The 12,892-nt window shown below is 59.1% G+C and overlaps 2 protein-coding genes across 5 annotated transcripts in view; both read left to right on the top strand.

Moving 5' to 3' along the window:
* The window catches only part of LOC141408816 (uncharacterized), a 43,697-nt gene extending 41,024 nt beyond the window's left edge, over positions 1 to 2,673 (top strand). For all 4 annotated transcript variants that reach the window (XM_074019573.1, XM_074019572.1, XM_074019575.1 and 1 more), the window contains 3 exons: positions 529 to 643; positions 896 to 2,209; positions 2,369 to 2,673. The gene's annotated coding sequence lies outside the window, so the exon portion shown is untranslated. The remainder of the gene's footprint in view (positions 1 to 528; positions 644 to 895; positions 2,210 to 2,368) is intronic.
* A 1,755-nt stretch (positions 2,674 to 4,428) lies between these two features.
* KRT17 (keratin 17) lies at positions 4,429 to 9,570 on the top strand. Its single transcript, XM_005584188.5, has 8 exons — positions 4,429 to 4,926; positions 5,976 to 6,058; positions 6,491 to 6,647; positions 7,253 to 7,414; positions 7,916 to 8,041; positions 8,128 to 8,348; positions 8,452 to 8,474; positions 9,327 to 9,570. Exons 1-8 carry the CDS (start codon positions 4,495 to 4,497, stop codon positions 9,419 to 9,421), a joined length of 1,299 nt encoding a protein of 432 aa, XP_005584245.1. The 5' UTR covers positions 4,429 to 4,494; the 3' UTR covers positions 9,422 to 9,570.
* Positions 9,571 to 12,892: the final 3,322 nt, after the last annotated feature.

Here is a 12,892-nt window from a genome sequence, read left to right as displayed (position 1 = left end):
ATCCACAGGCCGTCCCAGTTGGAAGGACTTTTGGAAACCAGTTGGACCAGCCCCTCATGTTTTAGATGTAAAATGTGAGGCTCAGAGAGGACTCATGCTCACACAGCCTTTCACTGTGGCCTGCAAAATAGATCCAGGTCTCTACAAGCCTGGTCTTGGGTTTCCACCACAGCTGTTTACAAGATGTGTGTGTTTGAATACATATACATACCCTTGGCAAGCACAGGCTAAGTGTCTCCGGTGTCCTAGGGACAGCAACAGGCACAAAAGAATAACACCCAGTGCCTGTCTTTGAGGTACTGCAGTTCGGTAGGAGTAAGAAATGCAAATGAGCGCCCAGCAGGCTGAGTTCCTCCAAGTTCCAGTGTGGGTGCAGAGGGTCTCTGTGCGCAGGTGCCTTTGGGGCCCCACAGAGGCCAGGGAAGGGCTAGGGGATGGTTCTGGGAAGTGAGGGTTCGGAGCAGCCCCTTTCCTGTGCCCCACTTCTGAAAGCCTCCTTACTCCCCTGTGGCCCACTCTGTCTTCCAGAGAGAGGGGCTGAACTGCGAGGTGGCCAGCAACACAGAGGCCCTACAGAGCGGCAGGACAGAGATATGGAGCTCTGCAGCTCTGTGCAGAACCTGAACTGTCCCAGCTCAGCCAGGTAGGGCCTCTGTCCCCTCCCCACCCTGTAGCTGTCACCCCAGGGTGAGCCCAGCCTTGTAGACCCCAGCTTGGAGAACCAGAGTCCCCACCCAGCCTGTCCCTTCACACTCAGTGGCTGGGTGCATTGCCACCCCACTGTGCCGGCAGCACCCACAGCCCCGTACAGTAGGGGCTCCTCTCTAGTGCTCTGCCGTGGGGAAGCGTCCCAGGTCCATCTCATCGCACTACCTATCTCTTGGCCCACTGAAAGCATCGCTGGAGGGCAGCCTGGTGGAGACGGAGGTATGTTACGAGACCCAGCTGGCCCAGTTGCAGGGGCTCATCAGAAGCATGGAGTAGCAGCTATGCGAGCTCTGCTGTGACACGAGGACCACGAGCACCAGGTCCTTCTGGATGTGAAGACATGGCTGGAGCAGGAGGTTGCCACCTACCGCCGCTTGCTGGAGGTTGAGGACGCCCAGTGAGTGTGCACCTGGGTACCTGCTGGGGTGGGCTGGGGGCCCGCTTCACCCAGGGAGAAGTTGGTGTCTGAGCACCAGCGAAGTCCAGGAGGTGTGAACGTGGGAACCTGTGGGGGTTTGCAGGAGGTGAAACTGAGGATGCAGGCTGGAGTCTGACTGAGGAGCCTTGAATGCCAAGTTAAAGCGTCTGGACTAGATCACGTAGGCAATGGGGAGCCATGGAGGGATTTGGAGCGGAGGAAGGGAATGAACATCAAGATATTTTAGAACATTCACTCTGGCTGCAGAGGGAGAAATGGATCAGAGGGGTCAGGCTGGGGCCAGAGAGATGCATCGGGGGCGGGAGCAGGGAGTCTGGCCAGAGAAGTCCTGCGTGGGGGGCAGGGGAAGGAAGGTGGTACACACAGAAGAGAGGCTATAGCTCAAAACAGCAGGACTGCATGCCTGGATCTTGGGGTGAGCGTGGCTCACAGTCAGGACTCAGTAAGTGTCAGGTGAACACATGAAGGAGTGGGCATTGATGGCCCTGGGTTTCTGGTTCCGATGACTGTGTGAGTGGTGATACCATCAGCCACAGGGTGAGGAGCAAGGTGGGCGGTGGTCAGGTTTGCAGTCGGGAAGGGTGATCAGGCCTGCCGTTGAGAGTGTTCTGGAGTCTCCATGCTTAGTCACACGTTGCAGCTTTTTGCTCCCCGAAAATGGTGAAGTCCATCTATAGTCTAACCACAGTGTCTCCTGCTTTAATTGCGTTTATTTGTTGGGTCCTCTGGGATATGGAAAAGCCACTTGCTCTGCTTCTCCTTGTAAATTCCTGGTGAGTAGTCACACAGTGCTGCCAGGCCTACGCTGTGCTGTTTCTTTTTCTTCTTCCCGCTGCGCGGGGCCCCTGCCCTTTCATTCCTGGGCCTGTGCTGATTTCTGTGCATTCCCAGCTGCCATTTTTCACCAATTTGGGGGAACCTCCTCTGCCAGGGCCTGCTTCTCCCCAGCAGTGCTTGCAGGGGCCTGGGCTGGCTGGCATCCCCGGGCTGATGGGTGCTCCTCTCCCTGTAGGCTGGCCACTCAGTACTCCTTGTCCCTGGCCTCACAGCCCACCCGGGAAGGTAAGAAGCTGCCCTGTCCTGCTGTGTGGACCCCAAGGCAGGGGAGAGGCTGAGGACCCTTCTGTGTGTGAGACTGGGGGGAACACGGACTGGGGGACAGGTAGGGGGAAGAGCTCCTGCCTGATGTTCCCTGCGCCCCCCCGCCTCCATCGCCTGCAGCCACAGTGACCAGCCACCAGCTGTGCCATCGTGGTGGAAGTCCAGGTTGGAGAGGTGGCCTCCTTCTGTGAGCAGATCCAACTCTCCACCACCAAGGCCCCTTTCTGCCTGTGACAGCCCCACCTCACGGGCCACGGCACAGCCCTCAGCTCCAGCTCCAGCATGACGCTGCCATGCCCCGAGTGTCCGACTGGGCCCCGGTCCATGGCCTGTGGTCTTTCTGTATCTGCTTCCTGTAGCCCCACACTGAGGAGGCCTCCTGGGTTTGTCCGGTGCCTGCTATTAAAGCTTTGCCCCAAGTTCAATGCCTCGTGTGATCTGGTCTATTCATTGGTTTGGGGCAGTGTGGGCTGAGGGACTGGGGGAGGTGGAGAATTTACTGAGTGTTTGGGTATCGGCTTGTCACCTGCCAATCTGTGCTGCCCACTCCATCCAGGCCTGGGACTCCTGGGAAGATGAGACGGGAGGAGGCGGAAGGATTAAGGGTGGAGGGATGGGACAGCCCCTTGTATTGGGAAAAGTTTCTAAGAATCAGCCCCTGAGTCCCTGTCACCTGTGGCTGGTCCCTGGGATGGCCACACAGACTTTCCAAGGACCACGCCTGTTGGGGAGCACTCCCTGCCTCAGCCCGGGGCGCGTTCGAGAGCAGAAAGAGAGGGGCTCGGTGGGGAGGTACTTCTGAAGGAGTGGTCCAGGGCATTGATGAGTGAGAGGGGGTGGCAGCGACGCAGCCAGCCCAGGAAACCAGACCGGCTCTGCCCAGCTTGGGGTGTGTGTGTGGGGTGGGGTGGCCGCTGTGTGTGTATGCGTGGGGGGCGTCCTGTTTGCTTTGGTGGCTTGGCAGCCACTGGGCTATTGAGGAATCTCTTTCAGCTGCTGGCGGGGCTGTCTGGGCCTGTCTGGGAAGTAGAAGCCATCGACAGTCTGAAATATGACCACATTCCACCCAGCGGGCCTGGAGGGACCCTGGGACCCAGGGTCGGGTTTGGGGTGGTGGGCAGGGAAGGGTGGGGCTGTGGGGTGGGGCACATGGCACACCTGAGGAGCCACATTTTGGGGAGCCTGGAGTGGGGAGGGGGCTGGCTGGGGTCTCAGTAAAAGCCTCTTCTTGGGCAATATACTTTAGGTTTCCTGTGGGCTGAGACCTGAGATAAATGCCCCTCACCTGACCCTGAGGTCTCTTGGGGTACAAAAGGGTGAGGGGAGTGGAAGGGGGCATCCCCCTCTCAGTTGGTTTAGATCCTGTCTTAGCGCTGCCCACCATTTCCCCATCCTATAGCTGAGCCCCTGTTTACCCACCCCAGCCCTGGGGTGTAAACCTGGGGAAAGGTCTACATGAGGAGACTGGGTTAGCAAGGGCTTCTCGGGATGGGGCAGGGTCAGAAGCTGACTGGATGGAACTCTAGCCCCTAGAGTGCTTTTCTGAAGGGGCCAGTGTGGACACTGCACCCCTCTGGAGCCCCAATTTCTTTATCTGCGACGTGGGTTGGTCTCCGAGGCTTGATGGCATTTCTGTGCTGTGAGGTGGGCCTGGTGGGTTTGGGCTCCGTTTCCAAGGCAGGATAGGCTCTCAGTCCCCTCTGTCTCTTCAGCACCCAGCCCCGGGCCAGCACCGTGGGTGGAGCAGTGTGGGGTGAAAGACAGCAACTTCAGGGGGGTCACCTGACACTGCAACCCATTTCCCCACCAGACAGGGTTGAGGCGGGCCGGGCTGGGGTGGTGGCTGCCTGGGAGGGCCTGGGGACGGTGACGTCCTGCCTTCTGCTCTTCTCCGTATTAGGTCATGGGAAAGCATAGCTGGAGGGCCCGCCTGAATCACAGGTGACGGGCCTGAGACCAGAGGCACGCACACGCACACGCACGGCACCCAGCATGAGGATTTGGAGAAATGAGGCAAATTCCTGATGATGGGCGGGGAGGGGGCCCCTGGCCACCTGGAAGCTGGCAGGTGGCCAGTGGTGATGAAAGCCCAGGGGAATGGAAACAGAGGAGCAAGCCTGTTGTAATCGCTACGCCCACTTGGTGGCCTATAAAGGAAGCGGGCAAACCCCGGCAGCCCTACACACCTTGGGGCCCCTCTCCTCTCCAGCCCTTCTCCTGTGTGCCTGCCTCCTGCCGCTGCCACCATGACCACCACCATCCGCCAGTTCACCTCCTCCAGCTCCATCAAGGGCTCCTCCGGCCTGGGGGGCGGCTCATCCCGCACCTCCTGTCGGCTGTCTGGCGGCCTGGGTGCCGGCTCCTGCAGGCTGGGATCTGCTGGAGGCCTGGGCAGCGCCCTCGGAGGTAGCAGCTACTCTAGCTGCTACAGCTTTGGTTCTGGCGGTGGCTATGGCAGCAGCTTTGGGGGCGTTGATGGGCTGCTGGCCGGAGGTGAGAAGGCCACCATGCAGAACCTCAATGACCGCCTGGCCTCCTACCTGGACAAGGTGCGCGCCCTGGAGGAGGCCAACACTGAACTGGAGGTGAAGATCCGTGATTGGTACCAGAGGCAGGCCCCGGGGCCCGCCCGTGACTACAGCCAGTACCACAGGACGATCGAGGAGCTACAGAACAAGGTAAGGCCTGCCGGTGGGAGGGGTCTCCGGGGGGCATGACTTCTTCCCTCCAATTCCTGCCCTGGCCAAAGGCCTGGAGTCCAGCCACAGGGCCTCAGGGAGCCAAGGGTGGTTTGGCTGTGGCTTAGCTTCTGGGAACCTGCCTTGGGGCCCCTGTGTGGCCCACATCCCCCTTTTCTGAGGGCAGCAGGCTGAGTCACGAACAAACAGGCCTCGTGGAGCCCCTTGGAGCCTCAGTTTCTCCCTCGTGGAGCTCCTCTACCTGGAGAGGTTGTAGGATGAGGCAGGAGGATGCAGAGGGAGGGCTGGGCCCCTGGGCCGCTGGATGCGTGGTGTCTTGCTCCTTTGGAGCAGGGGTCAGCAGGAGGGGGTTTTGGGTGATGTGGAGTGGGGGTGTCTGAGTGAGCTCCTGATAGCACCTGCTGCGGGGGGAGGTCCCTGTGGGGTGGGACCTCAGGGTGGGGAAGGCCTCTGATGTGCCTTATTTGGGGATTTTTCTGGCTTCTTCTTTCCTCCTGCTGTCCCTTAAGACGGGCTCAGCAAACCCCAGGGGGCGGGGCTGCTGGCTGGAGCCCAGAATTAGGGATTAGGAGGGATCCTGACTTCTGATCTGGAACCACTCTTTGGTGAGGGCTCCTTTAGCCTCCTTTTGGGGAAGCCTGTCAGGGGCACCCTCTAGCTGGCTGTGAAACGAGGGGATTGCCCACATCCCCTCCCTTGTTCTAGAATTCTGGGACAGCTTCTGCCTGGGGACGTTTTCCCATTCTTTTCTGGTTGCCTCATACTCCCAGCCAGCTGTCTCTTCTCCTTTAAGGCTGAGCCTGGCATGGGGGTCTGGTGGGGGAGGCAGGTACTGAGTAGCGGGGGAAGAAGAGGCACCTTTCAGCCCTTCAGACTCCTGCTTGCCCCTCCTCTGCCAATAATACAGCACAGGGCAAGGAAGGGACTGCGAGGGAAGAGAGGCCCCCAGGCAGGAAGATATGCTCAGAATGCTGGTGTGGGCTCAGCCACCCCCATCCAATGACCTGACTACTCTCCCATCTCCTCAGATCCTCACAGCCACCGTGGACAATGCCAACATCCTGTTGCAGATCGACAATGCCCGTCTGGCTGCTGATGACTTCCGCACCAAGTGAGTCCTGGCCAGTGGGCTTGGGCAGCCCGGGCCAGCTCAGGGAGGATCTCGGGGTATCCCTCCTGACCCCAGGACTCCTCGGTTGCTTGTGGCAAGGCCCAGGAGCTCAGGGTGGGGCGGTGCTAGGAGCCCCACTCCTTAGTCCAGGATGCAGGGAAGGCAGCCAGTTCTGAAGGTTGCTGGGCTTAGGCAGGGAATAGAAGAGAGGGAGGGGAGGTGGGAGGCGTAGAGAAGTAAGGAAGCTGGTGGGCGTGGGATCTGGCCCTGTGATGGTCCCCGGGCCCCAGGACTGGAATTTGTTTCCACTCGACCTTCTCATCAGCCCTTCCAACCCCTTAGAGTCCTAGCAAAATGAAGGCAGGTGAGCAGCCAGGACCTGGACCTGCAGGTCCAAGCAGCCTGGGCTGAAGTCTGTGATTCCCACGGCAGGTTTGAGACAGAGCAGGCCCTGCGCCTGAGCGTGGAGGCCGACATCAATGGCCTGCGCAGGGTGCTGGATGAGCTGACCCTGGCCAGAGCCGACCTGGAGATGCAGATTGAGAACCTCAAGGAGGAGCTGGCCTACCTGAAGAAGAACCACGAGGAGGTGAGGTGGCTGGGGCAGAAGGTCAAAGAGGCTGAGGAGTGGGTGGCAGAGCCCTGGGGCTGGGCCATGGCTGAGGCCGTGGGAGAGAGCAGAGCAGGCGCATGGGATTAGTCACCTTAGAGGGCTTCCCCGTCTGCAGAGCCCTGATCCTTGGGGTCCAGCGTGCAGGGTAGACTCCTCTTTGTACCACACGGCTTCTCTGTACCCAGGGAACCTCCTAGGGGCCCTCAGAGCCTCCCTCTACCTGCCCTGGCCTACCTCACGAGGGCAGGGGATAAGTAAGGAAGTCTCCTTCTTGTTCCATTTCAAACTCTCAAAGCTGAACATCTACAGAGAAGCTTGGAAATTAGAGTGGAAATTTTTGGGGCCTAGGTCTAATAATTAGATTTTAGTTTGGAGAGCCCTTGGTCTAATGGGGGAGATAGAGTCTGATGGTGGAGATAATACTGAGCAGATGAATAAAAATCATTTAGAGGGTCAGATAGAGCAGAGGGAGAACAAAGGAAGGGTCCTTGTGGGGAGTGGGGTCCCCTTGTGGGGAAGGCTTGGGAGTGAGAGGTCAGGATGGGTGCAGATGTGCACACCCACATCCCGTTTTTCCATAGGAGATGAATGCCCTGCGAGGCCAGGTGGGCGGTGAGATCAATGTGGAGATGGACGCTGCCCCAGGTGTGGACCTGAGCCGCATCCTGAACGAGATGCGTGACCAGTATGAGAAGATGGCAGAGAAGAACCGCAAGGATGCCGAGGATTGGTTCTTCAGCAAGGTGGGGGCTGCTGCAGGCCAGAGGTCTCTCTTAGGGGCTGGGGCTCGGGGGCCTTAGCACTGACAGTAAGCCACGGCCAGGTGTCTTGGAGGTGCCCCCTCCTCAGTAAGCTGCATGGATCACAGGATCACCCGCTGCATCAATGGACCTGGAGCTGAGCTCAAGCTGGGATCTGGGGGGTGGCGGGGAGATAGGGAGCCCCCACAGAATAAAGGCAGAGGGTAAAGACCCTGGGAGTCCCCACCTTTCACTCAAGAAGTCAGGAACTAGCACCAAGAGCTAGGCTACATGTTCTGGCTGGTTCTCAAGTTTCCGGTTTGTGCCTCCCACAGGCAGGGATTAACCATAAAAAGTTAACATTTCAAATGGCATGTTTCTGGGCTTTGGGATGTGGGAAGCTGGTGAGAAGGCACCACTCTCTCCACAGTTAGATTTAGGAGGAGGCCTGACTCGGGAGAGGGATCTAGGCTCACACTGCCCTGTCCTGTGTCCCGTCTGCAGACAGAGGAGCTGAACCGCGAGGTGGCCACCAACAGCGAGCTAGTGCAGAGCGGCAAGAGCGAGATCTCGGAGCTCCGGCGCACCATGCAGGCCTTGGAGATCGAGCTGCAGTCCCAGCTCAGCATGGTAGGAACAGTCCTGTGCATGGGGGTGGGCCCAGAAGAGGGCACTGGCCACCCTCACTGACCCCTGGTCTTCCTGCCCTCCTGCAGAAAGCATCCCTGGAGGGCAGCCTGGCAGAGACAGAGAACCGCTACTGCGTGCAGCTGTCCCAGATCCAGGGACTCATCGGCAGCGTGGAGGAGCAGCTGGCCCAGCTTCGCTGCGAGATGGAGCAGCAGAACCAGGAGTACAAGATCCTGCTGGACGTGAAGACGCGGCTGGAGCAGGAGATCGCCACCTACCGCCGCCTGCTGGAGGGCGAGGACGCCCAGTGAGTGGGGGCGCCTGGGGTCAGGGCTGGGGGCCTCTTGGCAGGGGTGGGGCTCTCAGACCCACATCTAATTTCCTTTTTTTTTTTTTTTTTTTTATTTCAGCCTGACTCAGTACAAGAAAGAACGTAAGCATCTTGGTGGCTGAGACCCTGGGGACTGGGTGCATGGGACAGGCAGCCCACCTGCACATTGCCGGGGCAGGGTCCCCAGGAGCTCCAGGAGTTGATGGCTGTCTCTCAGCAGGGGTGGGAGAAGTGATCCATTAGCACTGAGGATTGATACTCAGGAAAAGATCAAACGAGAGAGACACTGTCTGGTCTGATGGGGGTGGAGTAGGAAACTGGTCCTTACCTTGGAGATCCTAGTCTGATGGAGGAGACAGGTCCCAGCTCTGGAGATTGTCATCTGGTGGGAAGACAGGAACATGGTGTCATGATCTTTGCTCTTGACAACTTTCGGATGAGCAAAAGCAGTCCTATCTCTGGGGACTCTGGCCTGATGGGAGATAGGGACATGGTCCTTGTCCTCCAAATTCCCATCTGAGGGAGAAGATATGATCCTAGCCCCAGGGTTCCTAGTCTAATGGAGGAGATAGGGGCCTGGCTTTTGTCTTGGCGATCCCAGTCTGATGGGGGAGATAGGAGCAAATCTATGTCCTGGAGACTGCAGAGAAATAGAGATGGATTGCATGGAGTCTACATGGCTCCTCCCTGGCAGGACACACTGGGTCAGAATCAAATAACCCATCTGGGGAGGCAAGACTCACACAGGGCCACCGGCAGAGGGATGGGATGGAAGGGAGGCGGTGGCAGGGACAGAAGGGATGTGTGTGTAGTGTGACCTCGAAGTGCCAGTGGAGGCACTCACAGCACCTGGGGGAGGATGAGGGAGAGAGCCGGCTCCTGTCCATGAGGGCTATTGGGCTAGCGAGGGTCTCCTGGTCCCTACCCACTTTCAAGCGCCTTCTTCTCCTGCAGCGGTGACCACCCGTCAGGTGCGTACCATTGTGGAAGAGGTCCAGGACGGCAAGGTCATCTCCTCCCGCGAGCAGGTCCACCAGACCACCCGCTGAGGACTCAGCTCCCCCTGGCCAGCCCCCCAGGAGGCAGGGAGGCAGCCGCCCCATCTGCCCCGAAGTCTCCGGCCTCTCCAGCCTCCCCCCTGCTTCAGTCCCTTCCCCATGCTTCTCTGCCTGATGACAATAAAGCTTGTTGACTCAGCTATGAAATGTATTCTTGTTCTGGCCCCTGAAGTGGGCGCTAGGGACAAAAGGATGAAATGGGAAGGAGTGAGGGTGAGGGGAGATGGTGCTTAGATACCCACTGTTGTTGACTGGCAGGTCAGGGGTCAGCTTAGACCAGCATAAAGAGTAAGTCTGGGGAGAGTTTGGAGGGGGTGCTCGCATCTCCCAAGGGCTGAAGATTTTCAGGGGGTGGTCCAGGCTGCGCTAGACCCAGGGTGGAGTCGGTGTATCAGGTGTGGTCCTAGGTGGCCTCTGCTTGCCCTGTGAGTAGCTCTGTGACCTCCGGAAGTTAGGCAGTCACTTCTCCTCACTGAGTCTTGCTTTCTCATCCATAAATGGATGGGAAGATCTCAGGTATGGGAGCCTGAATCCTCAGAGATGACTCACTCAATCAGTTTGCTCCTCCCGGTCCTGCGGGCTGTGCCCTCCCCCTAGATGGGGCAGGAGGTGGGCAAGGGCTTGGATAAGCACAAAGGGAGGGTGGGTGGGGAAGGCAGCCTGGGTGGTTGGGTCCCAGACTCCTGTGTGAGTTTCAGGAAATCCCCAAGAGGGGCTCCCATTGCCTCTGCCCTGGGAATGTGAGCGGGAGGCGGGTGTTTGCAGGGAAGGCTGCGGACCCCCGGCAGGTGTGGGAGAAAGGATGGGGCCTCTCTCAGGAATGTTTCCTCACGTAGTCAGCTGTTGCTCAGGATGGGGATGGGGTAGAGCGGGGGGCACTGCAGATGGGGTGGCTGTGCCCAGGGAGCAGTGCCACTCTCCCTGGCGGTCTGGACCCTCTTTGGTTCCCCACTAGGGACAGGGGTGGCATGAGGGAGGGTAGAAACTGCCTCCTAGGAAAAGGAGGAGGAACAGTCCTGCTCCAGCCACTCCTGGCACCCTCTGAGCACCAGCCCCAGCTCTTGCTGTTGGCAGCAAACGTGGCTGTGGGGAACGGTCTGTGGGAGGTGAGCCTGACACCTGGAAATCTTCCTTCTAGTAAATCCGGAAACTGCCAGGCAGGACGGCCTGCTTTCCTGGTTTTCTTCAAACAGGGGGTTAGTAGGAGGAGGGTGCCTCCACCTCATCACTGCTGGACCTGGGGTGTCATCAGACCAGGGTCCCCAAACACTCTCTCTCTCCTGGTGCCTGGAGGCTGGGGGTGGGGCCCAGGCCCGAGGAGAATGGGAGTGGCCAGAGCCCTCTGAGCCTGGGTTGCTGGGGATTCAGGACTGGCAGAGGCCAGGGATGGGGGTGGGTACTGACCACTGGAGTATGGGCGACTTTGGGCTGGTCACAGGCCCTCCCTGGACTTCGGAGCTACGACATCCCGGGAGAGTGTTTCTCTCTGCAGGGGAGATGGCTGCCTGGAGTCGGGGACTTGCGCCTGCAGCAGCATCTGCACGACTCAAAGCAAGGGCAGGCTCTGCTCCGTCAGAGGCTGACGTCTCCCTGCTGTCTGGCAGCAAATGTGGCGCCATGGAGGGAAGGAGGGAGGCACTGCTTGCACCAGGCCCCCACCACACATCCTGCCACAACCAGAAGAACCAGCCCTGGGCTGCAGATGGCTCATTCTGGAGGGTGACTTCATTTATCTGAATAGTCCCAGGAAACAGGGAGGATCTGGGGGAAGGCGCCTCGTTGTGTGGATGGGGACACTGAGGCTCCAAGGAACAGTGACTCAGCCCTTGTCCTGGAGCCTGGGGGGTCAATAATGGAGACAGGCATGGGAGGGGAGTGGGCCCTGCTTCCATGCTGGGAAGAGGAGCCGAGCCCCACCTCCTGCCCCACCTCAGGCTCCAGGCAGGGCTCTCTCTCCCTCCTGTAGATCCTGGGGTCCACAATTACCGATGGCGCGAGTGAGGAGGGGTCAGAGTGTGGGGAGGACCAGAGACAGCCCCAGACTGTGCCCCTCTGCTGGGGAAGAAGCCCCTCTTCACAAAGTGGGGCTGTGACAGCCCCACCTTCAGAAGGGGGGCATCAAATGTGCAGGAGGGGAGAGGATCCCTGGAGGTGGGCCTGGCACCCACAGATTTCCCCAGATCCCGGGAGCCGCCACAGGGGCAGAGCTTGGGCCTGGACATTTCTTCTCCCCCAGGGACCCTGCTGCCTCTGTTTCTCTGCAGCGCCCCAGCACCCCATCGTGACCTGACATTAGTGGATTGGGATTGTCTTTACCACCTTCTTCCCCAGAAGACTATGTCTCCAGGGCTTCTCTGTCTTGATCTTTGAGTCTGAGTGCCCAGCACAGTGCCAGGCACCTAGCAGAGGCTAGGAGTCCAGAATAGGGGAGCCCCCCAGTGTGCCCAGAGAGCTGAGCCAGTAGAGGCAGTGGTTGCCAGGGGATGGTGGGGAGACTTGAATGACTTCGTCCAAGGACCCCAAGGGGGCCCAGGCTGCTGGAAACATGTGCCTGGGCTGGATTGGTGACCCAGCTATGGGACTCATGGAGGGACTCACAGTTTGTCCACACACGCCCTGCCCACTGCACAGAATGTTTCACCCCCTGTCATCAAGGCAGAAGCTGCAGATCTGTGGTTGCCCTTGGAGCTGCCACACCTGGTCTCGTGTGATGGACACACACATATGACTCTCAGGTCAGGCTCATGCTAGTGGTAGCCTGCCTCCGGACCCCCCTTGCAGGGGCTGACCTGGCAGCATGTCTTGTAGGGAGACGGATGTGGTGGCGGGGGACACTCATCCATGGCATGCCATCGCTCTGTGCCTGGTTTGCACTGAGTCTAGGGGAAGGAGGAGACACCGGTCTTGACCCTGAGAGACAACGCCTGCCCCAAGGGAACCTGAGGGACTGACAATAGTCCCTCAGCCCATATGCAGTGTGGTTCTGTTGTGGCAACCCAGGTTTTGGGGAGATGAGGGGAACAGAGGGAGCGGAGCCAGGTGGGTTTACCCCATGCACAGAGCCGAGGGGATAACTGAACTTGACAGAACCCCATCCTCACCCTGAGCTGTAGTGACCATTTGAAGAAACATCCCTGAGAGAGGCCCACTCTTTCCCCCACACCCCCCTGAGGTCCGCAGCCTTCCGTGGAGGCACCAGCTTCCTGCTCACATTCCTTGGGTGGGGGCAATGGGAGCCCCTCTTGGGGATTTCCTGAGACTCACACAGGAGTCCAGGTCCTTGTTTGTGCAGAACAGGCACCCCAAGTGGGCCCAGGATGCTGGGGACATGTGCCTGGGCTGGATTGGGGACCCAGCTATGAGACTTATGGGACTCACAGTTTGTCCACACCCACCCTGCCCACTGCAGAGAATGTTTCACTCCGTCTTCAAGGCAGAAGCTGCTGATCTGTGGTTGGATTG

This window comes from Macaca fascicularis, chromosome 16, assembly GCF_037993035.2.
Source record: "Macaca fascicularis isolate 582-1 chromosome 16, T2T-MFA8v1.1".
Taxonomy (NCBI): Eukaryota; Metazoa; Chordata; class Mammalia; order Primates; family Cercopithecidae; genus Macaca; species Macaca fascicularis.
The sequence above is the reverse complement of the archived record's forward strand: the minus strand, read 5'-3'. Positions and strand labels throughout refer to the sequence as shown.